Below are 15,265 nucleotides of genomic sequence, written 5' to 3'. Positions count from 1 at the left end.
CTTTTTCTTTCTTTCTTTCTTTCTTTCTTTCTTTCTTTCTTTCTTTCTTTCTTTCTTTCTTTCTTTCTTTCTTTCTTTCTTTCTATACGGTACATGCGCTCACCAGAAAGACAGAGACAGAGAGGCAGAAAGTAAGAAATCACCCCCTAGGGTGGATGGCCACGCTACAATCCCTTCTCCTCCATTCTCCTCTTGGGATCTTAGGCATGCATATACACATGCTCAGCATGAGTCTAAGCCACCAGGTCTGGGACTCTAACCATGGTCGACTACATGGAGTCCAGCAACATAACCGTTACTCCATCTGCTGGTCCTGAGTGCACACATTTCCAATCCATTCATCTGTTCATGGACATTTGAGTTGGTTCCATGTCTTAGCAATCATGAATAATGCCACAATAAATATTGATGTGCAAGCACTTTTCCAACCGAGCAGTCTCCTGTCCTGTGGGTAGATACCCAGGAGGAGGATTGCTAGATCATATAATAGTTCTATTTGTAGATCTTTGAGGAACCTCCATGTTGTTTTCCTCAGTGGCTAGACCAATTTACATTCCCACCAACAGTGTAGCAGAGTTCCTCTTTCACCACATCCCTGCCAACACTTACCATTTTTAATATTTTTAATCTTTGCCATTCTGACAGGGGTTAGCTAGTATTTCATTGTGGTTTTAATCTGCATCTCCCTTATGATGAGGGATGTTGGGCATTTCTTCTTATGATTTTAGGCTGTGTTTGTATGTCTTCCTTAGAGCCTTTTTTGTTTAGCTCATTTTCCCATCTTTTAATTAGGTTAATATATATATATATATAACTGTGTCCTTTGCTGTGCAGAAACTTCTTAATCTGATATAGCCCCCCTTGTCTATTTTGGGGATTATTGCCTGTGCTTTGGGAGTCTTATTTAAGAAGTCTTTGCCTACCCCAATGTCTCCCAGAGTTTCCCCAGTATTTTCCACCAGTAGTTTTATAGTTTGAAGTCTTAGTTCAGATCTTTGATCTATTTTGATTTTCGTTAATGGTGAAAGATGGGGATCCAGTTTCCTTCTGCAGGTGGAAACCCAGTTTTACCAACACCGTTTACTAAAGAGGTTTTCCTTTTCCCACTGGATTGACTGGTATCTTTTGTCAAAAATCAGTTGGCTGTATGTTTTGGTGTTTATTTCTGGGGTCTCTATTTTTTTAAGAGAGATTTTTGCAATAGGGTGTTTCTCTGGTACACTCACTGAAGAAACAGAGAGAGAAAGAGAGACAGAAAACAAGAAATCCTCCCCCTACCCTCCAGGGGGATGGCCATGCTGCAATCCCTTCTCTTCCATTGTCTTCTCAAGATTTGGGATATGCATGCACATGTGCCCGGCATGAGTTTTAAGCCTCTGGGTCCAGGACTCAAACTGTGGTCCACTACATGGAAGTCAAACAATGTAACCATTAAGCCAGCCACTGGTCCTTGTGTGTATCTATTTTAATCCTAAAAGCAAAGAATAGTACATCTAAGAGGCATTTTCCTCACTGATTTCTAAAGTCTTACATGACTATAGGGGGTCCTCAAGTCCTCCTCTGCCTGTACTTTGGGGACCAAGCCCTGGGCAGAAAGGACAACTTCCCCCAGCTCTCCAACTCCAGGATCTGAACACAAGTCCACCAACACAAACCTGGGTGTGGAGCATCCCTCCAGGGGCTCACAGCATGGGAGGGTGAATCAGATGAGGACAGAGGTTCCAAGGCCCAACAGAAAAGTAGGGACCACAAAGTATCAGAACTTTTGGAGAAAAGTACACACAGACGCAAATGCAAATGCATAGAGAATTCTGGCTGATGTCACATGGTTATCTTTACACTTGTGCATTTCTTCTAATTCAATGTGCATTCTTTTAGAGTCAGAGAAAAATGCAATTTTAAAACGTAGTGTGGAGGAAGAAATCTGAGAAATGAAGGAAAGACTCCCTGAAGAAGTCACAGCTGAGCAGAGGACTGAGACTGTGGATATGGAGGGAGGGAACTGGGCATGTGTTTGCTAGAGAGGGAGAAAGTGAGAAACCACCCCTGGAGGGATGACCATGCTGCAATCCCTTCCCTCCATTCTTCTCTTGGCATTTTGGGCATGCCAACATGCACTCAGTTTTTTTTTTTTTTTTTTTTTTTTTACTACTTTATTCTTTTTTTTTTGTTTTTAATTTTTTTTTTTTTTTTCTATAGGGCGTGCGCGCTCGACAGAGAGACAGAAAGCAAGAAATCACCCTCCAGGGGGGATGGCCATGCCGCAATCCCTTCTCCTCCATTCTCCTTTCGGGACCTTGGATATGCACACACACGCGCCCTGCATGAGTTTTAAGCTGCCGGATCCAGGACGCGAACTGCGGTCAGCTACATGGGAGTCCAGTGACATAGCCATCAGGCTAACTGCTGGTCCCCACTCAGTCTGTTTTTCAAGCCATTGGGTCTGGGACTTGAATCAAGAAGTCAGCCATGTGGGATCCAGTGCCTCAATTACCACGCCACCTACTGGCCCCAGGAATGTTTTTTTAGTTAAATGCTTGGTCCCAGAGTGCAAACAGAGGAAGAACTCAATGTTTGCAAGGCTCGTTTAAGATCACAGCAAGAAACAATAAGGGAAGAAGCAGAAATGTGGAAACTGGGGCTGAAAGGTAAGTTACAGCTTCCAGGTCTCCACAGTCCACTGTTGCCCAAGGTCACAGAGCTAGTGAGCGACAAGCCAAGGCCATCTGGTTCCCTGGCCCGGCATGTCACTTATGCAAAGCGCCCTTCTCCTGTCTGCCTACTGTCTTGTCATACCTGCCTCCTCCAGGAAACCCAGGTGTACCTGATCCCTGGCCCCCACCTTCCCAAGGGCTTCAGGAACTATGGGCAGATCTGACCACAGGGCCATACTGAGAAGAGCCTTTCTGTCACACCTGAGGAACCAGGGACCTTGTCTTCACATCAACCACCACCACGCAGCAGTTCCTGAGGCAGGCCCAGGGAAAGGAGGGCTTGAGCCTGAGTGGGCACAGACAGACCTCACACACAGCTAGTTCACGGAAGCCTGGCCAGGTATAGGCAGGGCAGCAGGGTGCTCCAGTGAGCAAGGCCAGCTGGATTTGCAGTTCCTCCTCCAGAGGACAGAACACTCTCCCCACCCCAGCGCTTTCCTCTGGGCCTTGCCTTCTGCAGGCTCCCTGGGGGCATTTAAAGTCATTCTGCTGTGGATATTAATGTCCCTTTTCTTATTTTCAGGGAAAAAGTCCATCTGTTACTACTGGCTTTTTTTTTTTTTAATGAAAATGTTTTCTTCTTCAAGGTTACAGAGGGAGGTTGCGAATTCTCAGGCTGGCAGTTCATTGAAGCTGAGAGCCAGGCCAGGGCAGGTAAGGGTGACTGAAGTGAAGGCTTAGGGACCACCTGGTTAGACTGGGGTCAGGCTGCCAACGTGGGGGATCTGCTAAGGCTGCTATAGTAATTCCCCAGCCTGGTCTGCCCACCAGGGGCTCTGTCTGCATGCCTCTGTCTGCCCAGGGCCAGGGAGCTCCCTGAAGGCAGGGGCAGGTGTTGCCTGTAGCTTATACAAGGTGGTTGCAAGGTGCATACCCTGTGCTGGGCATCTGGGATACTGCATGGAATAACCCCAAACCAGTCCTCAAGGAGCCCAGTGTCATGCAGGAGACAGACGCATTAGCAAGCAGTCACAATACAATGGGAGGTATGCAATTGATTGTCCCAAATGTTGATGGAGAAGTTGGAATCCTGGGTGAGGGGGCGACTTGGCCAAAGCCATGTGGGAGGGAAATCAAGATGCATTTATAATGGCAGCTCTTGAAGGTCCTAAGTTGTTGCTGGTTCATTCATTTCTGAAATGGGTTTGTTCAGCAAAAGTACTCTGGATACCAAGATAAATGGAGTGCAGTCCCTGTCTCCAGGAAGTTCACTGCAGGCTCTCCTGGGAGACAGGCTGGAGTACAGTTAAAGAGCACAAAGGGAATTGTGTTCCTGGCAAAGACGCACACTATTGAATAATAACGCTTATAATAATATTTATAGGCCACTTACTACATGTAAGGTTAATCCTCACATCAATCCCATGGGCCATAAGGGGAAACTGGTACAGAAAGGTCATGACTTGTTCCAAAGCACAGAGACCGAATTTGAACCCAGGCAGCTTGGCTCCAGACCCTTTGCTCTTATCTATCCATACTGCTCGTTTGTTCATTGGACAAAAAAAAAAAAAAAAAAAAAAAAAAACAACAGTTATACAAATAAACCAAGCACTTGTCTCCCCAGAGCATGCTCGATTCTGCACCTCCTAATCCCTCGACTGCCTGCCCTGTTCGTCCTGGAACTCTTTCTGGCTGCCTGGTCACCAGTTCTTGGCCTGGTACAAATGCAAACCATCAGGGCAGCCTGGCATCACCCCTGCCTCTGGCTGCAGACATGCAGACTGTCGGGAGGGGCTGTCTGGGCCAAAGCTATTTTGCTTTTGGCTCAGTTTGCAAGCACAGTATCTCCCTGCAGACCTGAGGCCCAATATCTAAGGCAGGGGGCTCCTACCCATTAGGGAGGGGTCCCCTAACATACAGCCACTCCACTTAACCCACTGCCCAGAGTAGGTGGAACAGACAGAGCAGCATATGTGTTCAGGGTTTTGAGTGACAAACAGCAGGTGAAGCCGCTGAGTCGTGTCTGTCTAGACATTCCCTCCCTAATGGTAATGAGCTCCTAAGTGGTCTCTCCTCCTACAGACTCTCTCTTTCTCTCATCTAGCATCCTCTATCATCGGCCTGATTCTCCTACAGCCTCGGGGCTAAATTTTATTTCCTGGGCCTGGGACAGCTGATCTAAGCCAAGTTCTCACCTTTGGTCACCTCTCCCACACCCCCAGTGCCCCATGCTCTTTGATACCGGCAAGCCTTTGCCCCAGCCGTTACCCCTGCCCTGAATGCTTTCCTCTCCCACCTTTGCCATCTGATGAAACCACATCCATCCTTCAAGCCTCAAACGTCACAACCACATCAAGGCTTTCTCCTTGACTGCACAATCTTCCTCCTCTGTGCTGTTTTATTTTAAAAGTTTTCTTATCTAGTTTTTCCATAAAAGAGAGAGAGAGGAGAGACAGAGAGAGAGAGGCCCCTCCAACATAGCCTTCATGCTGCAACCACCTCCCCATCTGCACCCCCAAGTCAGCCAGGATCATGGGGATGTGCATGTGTCCCTCCTGCAACTGGCACATCCTGGGAGACTTTGGGACACAAACCTGGGGCCTTCCCACGTGGCTTCAGCACCCACACACCACTCAGGCTAGCCTCTCTGTGCTGTTAGGGCCACGATCTCCCTTCCCCTCCTTTGAAAGTAGGGGCATGTCTTGATCGTCTTTGTATTCCTGTTGCTCTGCACAGGGTCTGGCACACAGTAGGTGCTCAATAAGTGTTGGGTGAGTGAATTCTCAATGCAGAGAAACTGGAGCATGAATTGAGTCAAGAATCAATTCTCACCACTTCCCAGGGTTGGCTGCAAGTTGACCTGATGTGTCCCACCGTGCTAGGGAGGGAAGTTGGACCCTGGACAGCAAAGTGGTTCCTGGAGAGACGAGCACTTTTCTGTATGGTGCCTTTCCCCCAGTCCCCCAAACAGAGCCAGGAGCTGGGGCCTGGGCTGCCTGATGGCCAGAGTAGGTGCCGAGGACAGAACTGCGAGGACTCGCATGGTGGCTACTCGCCTTTGCGCTGCCGGACCAGCTCTGATTTCTTCATGATGCTCCTGTTGCCCCCACCCCCAGTTCCATCAGCACGCAGTGGAACGCCCATGCACCCGAGCACCTGGGTGCAAATCCCACTTCTGCCATTGAAGAGCTGGTGGCCTTGGCAACTTACTTCACCTCAGTTTTCTCGTATGTTAAATAAGGATACTAACAAGACCTACTGCACAGAAGTGGGTGAAGGCTAAGACAGGAAGTGCCTGGCATTTAAGGGGTGCCCAGCATTAGCTGCATTGGTATGTCTTAGGCTGTGGCAGAGGTTCCCCAGGAGATGGGGCAGCAGTCAGATCCTGAGGGTTGGCACAGCATGGAGAAAAGCAGGGCAGGACAGGGCTGAACCCCTGCCGAGCAGGCCGGCTGCCTCTGTGGAGGATAAGGAGAGGGGCGGATGCAGACCTGGGGGCACATGTGGCTGGAAGGTGGAGGGGAAGAAAGTGGGGCACAGGGACCAGGTTCAGAGGCAGCTTTGATTTTCATGCTGAGCAGGATGCAGAGTCCAGGAGCAGTCCCAGGCTCAGAGCTCTGCAGTCCTGTCCAGAAAAGGCCTGCCTGGGGGAAAGCTCATATCCAGCAGGCTTTCTCATCCACGTACAACTTGGAGACCCACTCTGGGGTCCAGCCATGGTAGCACGTGCTGGGCTTTGCTGCTCTGCAGGCCGAAGCCATGTTGGATGCCCGAGGCTGATCCTAGCCCTCCTACAAAGCCAGGCATAGCAGTGCACATGGGTAGTCCCAGGTACACAGGAGGCTGAGGCAGCAGCACAGTGACACAGTGGGACCTGCCTAAAACAAAGAACCCCACTTCCTCAGCCCCCATGCACACACACAGGAAAGCCTCTGGAATTGGGACCCTGGGGTCCCAGCCAGATGTAGTGGCCAGACATGAGGAGATGAACTCAGACATAGGGTCTCTGCTCTACATTGCTGACCAGGAAGTCATCCACCCTCTCTGAGCCTCATTTCTGCATCTGTGAAATGGAGTAATGCCACCTGCCTCTTGGCTTGATGGGAGGCTTCAACAAGATCATGCTCACTGTGTGCTCAGCAAAGGGCCCGACTCACAGCAGGTGCCTAGTAAGTACTGGTTGCTTCCTTCAGCTCCCAGTCACTGGGAGTTCCTGTCTTCTTGTAGCAGAGTCAGTCAGTCAACAAGCAAGGACCCCTCCCTCCAAAGCCTTGAGGGCAGTTGGTACAATGCATTGTACCCAGTGTCTGCACCTTCGTGCCAGGCTGTGTTGACATCATAGTTCTCAGTAGAATGAAGGCTCAAGTGACCCAAAGGGCTCCTCTGTCAGCCCATGGCCTCATGGAAGAGGGAAACCTGTCATCTAGTAGATGCACCATTTAGGAACCTTTTGGAGAGGCAGGCAATGGGGGTGCATGCCAGTGTTCAGACATTGGCCCAAGGTCTTCTCTCTGCCCAGTTCTGCACTCATGCTCATGAAAAATCCAACATCCTGAACAACCATTTCCCAGTAGGAAAGATGAGCAGGGGAAGGTTGCCCTTCTGCTGAAGCGGCTGCAACTTTTACTCCTACACCAGAGCTACAAACCCTGACTAGAGAGATGCCTCCTCCCCTTGGCTCCTGGAGGCCCAGGGCCAGGCTGTGTCAACTGCCATGGCTGTCCTCCGCCCAGGTTTCCAAATGCCTTTTTAAACACCTTCACTTCTCAACTCTTCTTATATTTTAAAAGATTCTATTTTATATGCATCTTTTATCAACTAGTTCCAAGTGCTTCCTAGAAATAGGTGGGTATAAATAATATATAGATTCATGATTGACTCAGCCTGGGGTTCTGGTTCTTTAATTAAAGTAGCGCTCCTTGCCCAGAAATCAACATTTATCTGGGTTATCTCTGGCTCCTCCAAACACTGAGGGTCTGGGTCAGCTTCACTGATAGCCAAGCCAGAGACCAATGGTGTTGTGGTTTCCCATGCTGAGCGACGGTGCAGCTGAGGGAGCATGGGATCTGAGCCCAGCAGAACTGAGTACAAATTCTAGCTCTGCCACTTATTGGCGGTGTGAACCAGGGCCAATAGCTTAACCCTCATCTATCAAATGAGAATTGATAACAGTACTCATCTCACTGATGATCATAAGGATTAAATGAGATAATACATGCAAAAGAGTTAGCAAAGAGCCTGGCACACAGTCAAGGTTGAGTAAATACCGTGAGGACGAGAATCGCAGCGCTCAGGGAATACTTCCTGGACACACAGTGGACACTCAGTAAATGTGCAATTGAGGAATTGAGAAGGATGATTAAAAACGCCCCCCACCGCAGCCTGAGGATGCTTTTGTACCTGTTCCAGAAGACAGCCCCGGAGACCTTCTGCATCTCCCCCAGTGTGGCTAGAAGAAGCGAGGACTTGCCGCAGCCCACCTGCCCCACGATCATGGTCAGCTGGCCTGCAGGGACAGTGGGCAGAGGGAGCGGGGCTGGGAGGAAGTCTGAACACCATCTCCCAGGAAGACAGACAGACAGATGCACCTGAACCTGGGACCCCTGCTTGCTTTCTTCCTACCTAGAATTCCTAAGAAGTGCTCTCCCCATTAAAGCCTTTCCTTCTGGAAATCAGCACCCTCCTCTGCTCCACAGGTCCCTTCTCTACTCTGATCTCCCCCTTTGCCTTCCTAAACACGGAGTCTCCTTTCCTAGGCTCCCCAGTGTGGGCCTAGCTACCTATGGTTCTAAAGAATGCCCTGCTGGCTCCCGCCCCCAACTTCCTGCACACTCTGTTCATGGTGTCTCTGCCAGAATGTCCTCCCTGCCTCATGGCCCGAGCGACCTCGCTCATTCTCAGAATCCCCCCTCTTCCACACGCCTGCCTCGGCCCCCCTGCTCTCCCTGTGAATGGCCCATCCTGTTTGCAACAGATGGCTTGTCCTCATAGCACTGCCTTCGTACCCTGCCCTTGCTGCTGCACCCCCACCTAGCACTTAGGTGCTGCACAGACGGATGCAGTCGCTCCTCCCTAGAGTTCACGGCCCAGGGCGCCCACCGAGAGTGACAGAGAGCAGTGAGCACTAAATGCCCTTCAGCCTTTTCCCTGTCTGTCCTGAGTGGGACGTGGGGCAGGGCACAATGGAGGGTGAGCAGGCCCATACCTCGGGGGATGCGGATGGTGATGTTGGACAGCGTGGGGAGTCCATCCGGGGTCCACGTGAAGAAGCCTCCGATGATCTGCATGGGCCACGCCCCGCCACCCGGAAGAGAACAGGAAGGCGGCTAGGAGCTCAGTGTGAACAGTCTCCTGTCTTCCCTCTCCCCAAACCCAAAGATACTTATTCCAGGAAAGAGGCCCAGGGGAACGACCTTTTCACACTGACCCCTGCCTGAGGTGCCCTCCCCAGAGGAAGGTTGGGGTCCTTCTACTTGGTGGAGAGGGAAGCATTTTCCCTGGCTTGGGAACCCTTGTGGACTCTGTGGGCAAACAGGCTAACCTATGGGCAGAGGACTCAGTGCCTGGCCTCTGGCCTTCCCGGTACTGAGTCCCTCCAGGAGAAGGGGCAGGGTCGAGGGCTCACCTGGACACAACAGTTGTCAGCCTCCCCGTCGGCGCTGGGGGCCAGTCTCTGCAGTGGGCCCGTGAGGTCCCGACACTCTTCTCGGGCTGGACGCTTGCGGTTCACGACCTTGAGGGGCTGCAGATGGGGAGCTGGTGAGGGCCCAGTGGGCCGGGAGCTGTGCAGGGAAGGGGTGCAAGGGTGGAGGCCCACGCAGCAGGGCACAAGGGAAATGCTGGTGGGGGGCTGGCAGCCAGCACTCACCACTGCCTGGTACTTGCTGGCCTGGCCCTGGGGCACGGGCTCACGGGGCGCACAGTGCTCCTCACGGATCTCCGCACTGGACAGGAACTCGCTCAGCTTCTGCACACTGTGGAGGAAGCACAGAGACACGCCTCACCCCTGCCAGGGGCAGAGGGGAGGTGAGAGAGAAGAGGGGATGACCTGAGGAGCAGCTTTGAGAAAGCACCCAGTCCCAAGGACTGGCCCCCACAAAGGCTGCCCTGGAGGGGGTAGACCAGCGGGTAGCCCCAGGGGGAGCGGGTCCTGCATGTTACCAGGGCTTGTTGGAGCTGACCAGGCTGATGCAGGTTGGGGTCTGGGTTAGAACTGGGGCTTATAGTTTGAGGATTAAAAAAAAGGGGGGGGGTTTAGTTTATGTGAAAGTTGGTTAGTCCGGGCTATTAGGCGGATACTGGTGCTATGGGTTACTGCTGGAAGAAGGCCGGTCAGTGTGCAGGTCATTTCGAACCACGACTGGCTGTTACATAGGCTGATGTCCTGTGAGCACATTCTAGATGCTCTGTAAGCATTGCGTAACGGGATCCCCACAATAGCCTGCTGGGGGAGGCGCACTTACTCATGGACGAGGTTGTTTCTACTCATGGACCTGGAGGAAGCGTCCCTCCCACAGCTCATCCTCTCCCACTCCTGGGGCTGTGGGAGCTCTCTCTGTTCAGAGCCCCCTTCTCTCCCTTTTGTTAGACACCAGCAGGCCTGGAGCCCTCCTGACCCTCTAGGTAAGGAGAGTTGGGCCTGGAAAGGGGCTGGGCCTGGGGTCTTCTATTTTGTACACTGGCCCTCTCGGGGAGGGGCAGGCTGCCAGGTCTCTGTCTCTTGCCAGTCGGGGAGGAGTGGAGGATGGAAGGGCCTTTGCTTCCTGGAGTAAAGCTTCAGGTCAGGTCCTGCTCCCACCGTCTGCCCAGAGCCTGAGCACCCTCATGCAAGGCCTCTGCCACCCTGAGTTCTGTCCCTTGGAAGCAGTGGGATTCGGAGTTTCTGCATCAGCTCAGTGGATTTCTGGCAGGCAGCATCTTGTGGTTTCTACCCAGAATCGTAGGCTGGAGTGGAGATGCAGGAGGAGGAGGGGTCATTCTAAGCCGTATTGCCAAGGCCAACCTCCAAGCCAGCCGGTCTGGAAGCGGGAGCCAATGTCTCTCTGGCCATCTACCCCTGGTCAGACCCTCTGACGGTTTCATGAGTTCTGCCCCCTTCTGTCATTAAGTGGGGCTGCCATGCGAGTGCCTCTCACCTCACTAGGGCCTTGACAGTAGACCGGACCACGCTGGACAGCAGGAACAGCGGCGTGACCAGGATATGGAAGAGTGACAGGGAGGCAAAGGCCACTGAGGGTGAGAAGTCGCCCTCTTTGAAGAAGCTGACATGGCCCACGAAGGTCTGTCGACAGAGGGCCAAATGAGGCCAGGCTGGCTCAGGGCCCGGCCTCTCCTATCTGGAAACACATCCCCGGGGAGGAAATGAGGGGCCTGGCGTGGAAGGAAGAGCTAGGGCGACCCTTGGTTAGAGACGCTGTTGTCATCCTCACTGCCATCTCATGGAGTGTCCTCAGCAAGTTCAGGGCTTTAAGCTGGAGTGCAGGGGCTGGCCTCTCCCTGGTCTGCCCTCTTCTTGGCAGGAAAGAGCAGGGGGAGACTTCAGGGTGGGTCAGCGCCACGCTGCCTTGGGCAGCAGCCTGGGTGCCTGTTTTCCCAGTCCTCAGTCAGGAACATGTAAACGCAGACATGATGAAATTGCACCCTCGCTGCCCTGCCCCTGCTACCCGGCTGCCCTGGCGGCCTCTGCTCCCCACATCTCCCCAGAGAGCCAGGCCAGGAACCAGCCCCATAAATCACAGTGTGATTGAATTCCCAAGTGTGTCTGACAGGCTGTGAACCCACAGCCCAGGGCTGCTGGCCCCAGGGGACTCACATCCATCTTTTTAAAGAACTGCAGCTGTATCAGTGGCGGGGAGGTTGACTGGGGGGGTGAGGGCTGCAGTCTCGTGGGGGCCTGGCCCTTTGGAAGGGCCACCCTGTCTGGCCCTACTGCCAAGCTGACATGCACACGGCATTTTGTCAAAACTGTTTAGAAAACTATCATCGGGATATTTAATGGCATGGAGAACTGTGCGCGATACATTCTTAAACTTAAAAATGAAAAGAAAAGAAAAAAAAAACCAGGTTATAAAACTGCCTGCATAGCACAACCCTATTTTTGTAAAAGTGACATATTACATGCCTTTAAAAAAGACTGGCGAGAAACACGTTAAAGATGCTGCCAGTAGGATTATGGGTGATTCTCGTTTTTGTGCTTTCCTTTCTGAATTTTCCATCATTTCTACAAGACATAAGTTTCACTTTTATAATGAAAAATCTGACAGCTTTTTTTTTTTATTATTTTAAATTTTGCTGTAGGGGGCTCATGCTTGCCAGAGGACATGGTATGTGAGAAATCGCCACTCGGGAAGATGACCACACAGCAATCCCTTCTCCATTCTCCTCTCGGGATTTTGGGCATGGACACACACACACGCCCAGTGTGATTTTCAAGCCGCTGGGTCCAAGACTCGAACAGCAGAGTTGGCCACGTGGAATCCAGCTGAATTAATCTCCACGTCACCTGCTGGCACTCTGATAGCTATTTTTGAAAGAAGGTTTGGTGTGTCTAATACTAAGCTTTGGGTCGACCAGGCCCGGTGGCAGAGGCCCGGTTGGTCTGGAGTCAGGGAGGGACCTGCGCCAAGTATAGACTTTCAATCCATCACTCTATTTCGGTCCCGCTGCTGGGTCTACCTTGTGAGGTCCCTGTGCAGAAGGGCCAGGTCTGGGCACCACTCACTGCAGACATCCTCCCCCTCCACCACACCCCACCCAGAGAAGGAGGGAGGATCCACTTACGATGAGGACGGCTGCAATGGGGATGGCCGTGTTCATGAAAACTGCAGAAGAAGCAGGGAGTTAGTGGGGGGACTGAGACCACCACAAGTGAAGATGCCCAGGATGGCCGGAGCAGTTGCGGCAACCTCTGCCCAGCCGGTGGGTGGGACTGGGTAGGGCAGGGGCAGGACTGCAGCCCGTGGTACCTCTCACTCCTCGCCCTGTTTTCCCAGGACCCTAGTTGCATCTGCCCTGCCCCTGCTCCTGAGCCGTAAACCTTTAGATCAAAGCGGAAATGCTCTCGTTCTGTTTGAGGTCCACAGCCGAGCTCCTGGAGACACCAGTCTGCTCCTCCTTCCTCTGCCTTCGGCCCCTGTAGCTCCCCAGGCAGGCTCATTACGAGGTTTCCTAATCTCCACGCTCTTAGGAAGGATTTCAGACTCAGCCCCCCGGAGGCACTGGTGGCTGAGGACAGCCTAAGTCGTGGTCCCCCTTGAAATCTCAGGGCTCTTGGGCTCACAATCTGTGTTCAGGTGGGCCAGCTGGTTTGCTGCCACACCGGCCGCCCTCTTCACTCTGTGAAAAGTGTCCCTGAGATCCTTCCCAGGGATTCCGGAGAGCAAAGAGAGCTGGACATAAAGTCAGAAACAAGTGGAGTCCCTGTTAGGTACAAGCTGTGTAACCAAGAGTCCTCACTTCTGTGTGCCCCAGTTTCCTCACCTGATTTCTGTAAACTCCTTACCTGTTCAGACACCCCAGCTCCTTCCAAGGTCAGGGATAATGTAGGCGACGGCACCGTGAGCCCTAAGTGCCGCTGAACATCGCCCCTCGAGGGCCAGCCCAGCCCGGCTCCACAGGGTTAAGGGTGGAGCACTGGGTGTGTAAGAGACAGCCCTGACCCAGGCCTGAACTTCCAGGGAGAGCAGTCCAAGGTTGCCATCCCAGCTGCCGCCTTCCCCCCCAGTCTCACCTTCCCCCCTCAAGTCTGTGTCCAGGCCAGCCTGGAAAGGAGTCTGCTCCTGTCATTAGCCGAATTAAAGTGTCAAGTCAGGGAGTCAGGAACCAGGAGCAGAGCCAAGGACTCAGCCCGTGCACATGGCCCTGTCTGATGAGTGGTGCGGATTCTGACACACATAAGCTGTCCAGACGGCTAGCGCCATTCCAAGAAACCGTCCCGCTCGCTCCAAGGACCCTGCGCCAGTCAGGGTACATACATGAATAGAGCACCCTGGAGGCATGGCTCTCAACTTCAGAGAACCCCAACCAGGTGGAAGAACAGGGGTGCTGCAGGGGCTCCCAGCCTGAGGCTCCCAGGAAGTCCCTGATACTATGGGGAGACAGAATCGTGCCCCCAGAGAGTTCCCAAGCACGTAGGAAAGACATAGGTCCCACCTTTGGGGGAATTCCTAATCTGATGGGGCAGACAAAGCCCCTGCCATGGGGAACTCTCAGTGTCATGGAGGGTCTATGGCTGGTGCCCTCGGGCACGATTAACCTCTGTGACCTGAAGGCTCTTCTCAGTACTGACGTCAGACCTGACTGTGTGTGAACTGCCCTTCCCGAAGAAGACTGAATGATGCCGCGGTCCTCCCTCGGAGTTCCGACAGGGGGCAATGAGAGCACTATGGGCTTTCTGACAGTGTAAAGAACCCAGGTCTGGGGCATGGCATATAGCACCGCCATTGCTGCACTATGGGGAGGAGAGGGAGGATGCCCATCCTGCCTGACCCCTGGATGACCACCAACCACGGGACTCTAACAGCAAGGTGGCTGTGCCCCCCCACCCTCTGGCCAATATTCCAGGGAGCACCCTCAGGACAAGGTTCTCTTCTGCTCCTGTTCTGCCCACCCTCATGAATTATCAAGAAGGGGCTCAAGCTACAGAAGGCACCTGCAAGCCACTCCTCCGTTCCCGTCCGAGGCCGTGACCCCCGCTCACATTCTGGGACTCAACTCCCAGCTAAATAACAGGCTGGGAGTTGGATTGTACATCGGTACAGCGGGCTTGGAAAGCAATCTGGTGCTTTGCAGCTAGAGCGACACAGACGCTCAGACCTTCTGATCCTGTAATCTGTCTTCTGGGAATTTATCCTGAATAATCGTTCAGGAGGAGCACAAAAGCCATCAGCAAGATGGTGTTAGCTGCAGCACTATCTGTCATGGCCAAACAAAACCCACAACCACAGCAACAAGCCATCCAAGAGAAATAAACTGGAGCCTCTCCGAGGAGGGTGCTTTGGTCAGCGACGGCACAGCAGCTCTTGGGGAGACTTTGCAATCAGAAAACGTGTGATAATGGACCTTTCATTCTATGGCATGTTTTCTCGGCCCATGATTTTTTCCCTTAATTTATATTTTTTTCTACTTATTGTTTTCATTCTTGTAGCTGCCTGAACTCCTTTGAGGAATGAGACGAGCTATAAATAAATGTTAAAGTGAACATTCCAAAGCTGATATAGCAACATGGAGCGTGCTTATGATATAATTAATTTGGTTGTTGTATGAAGATGCTAAAGAATAAAAATGGGATTTTCCATTTTCCTCACCCTCTGCTGGAAGGATGGCCTCCGTGGGGGGAGTTCTGGGTCCCCTCCAGGGTGTGAGTGGGGAAGTGGAATTAGCAGCTGCTTGCTTTAGAGGCTTTGCCGAGGATCATCTCCCTGGCCCCGCGGAGGCTGCGGCTGGGCCTGGGGTTGTCTGTCTGGAGACTGGAAGGTCCAGAGGGGCTGTAGGCTTTGGTACCTCTCTGAGCACAGCAGAGAGCTCTGTGTCCTAGCTGGACATGGGAGGGAGGGCAGCACTGGGCCGGCGTCCTGCCTCCTTTCCCTGGGCCACCTGCAGCTCTGTAAAAT

The 15,265-nt window shown here is 52.5% G+C and overlaps 1 protein-coding gene across 1 annotated transcript in view; it reads right to left on the bottom strand.

The window, feature by feature from the left end:
- ABCC8 (ATP binding cassette subfamily C member 8) overlaps positions 1-15,265 on the bottom strand; it is a 77,194-nt gene that overhangs the window by 26,061 nt on the left and 35,868 nt on the right. The window contains 6 exon segments of the mRNA XM_006142491.3: positions 8,055-8,160; positions 8,860-8,935; positions 9,280-9,396; positions 9,523-9,628; positions 10,790-10,935; positions 12,435-12,475. Of these exon segments, the coding sequence (XP_006142553.1) occupies positions 8,055-8,160; positions 8,860-8,935; positions 9,280-9,396; positions 9,523-9,628; positions 10,790-10,935; positions 12,435-12,475 (592 nt within the window).

Source organism: Tupaia chinensis, unplaced genomic scaffold (genome assembly GCF_000334495.1).
Source record: "Tupaia chinensis unplaced genomic scaffold, TupChi_1.0 Scaffold000077_1, whole genome shotgun sequence".
Lineage (NCBI taxonomy): Eukaryota > Metazoa > Chordata > Mammalia > Scandentia > Tupaiidae > Tupaia > Tupaia belangeri.
The sequence above is the reverse complement of the archived record's forward strand: the minus strand, read 5'-3'. Positions and strand labels throughout refer to the sequence as shown.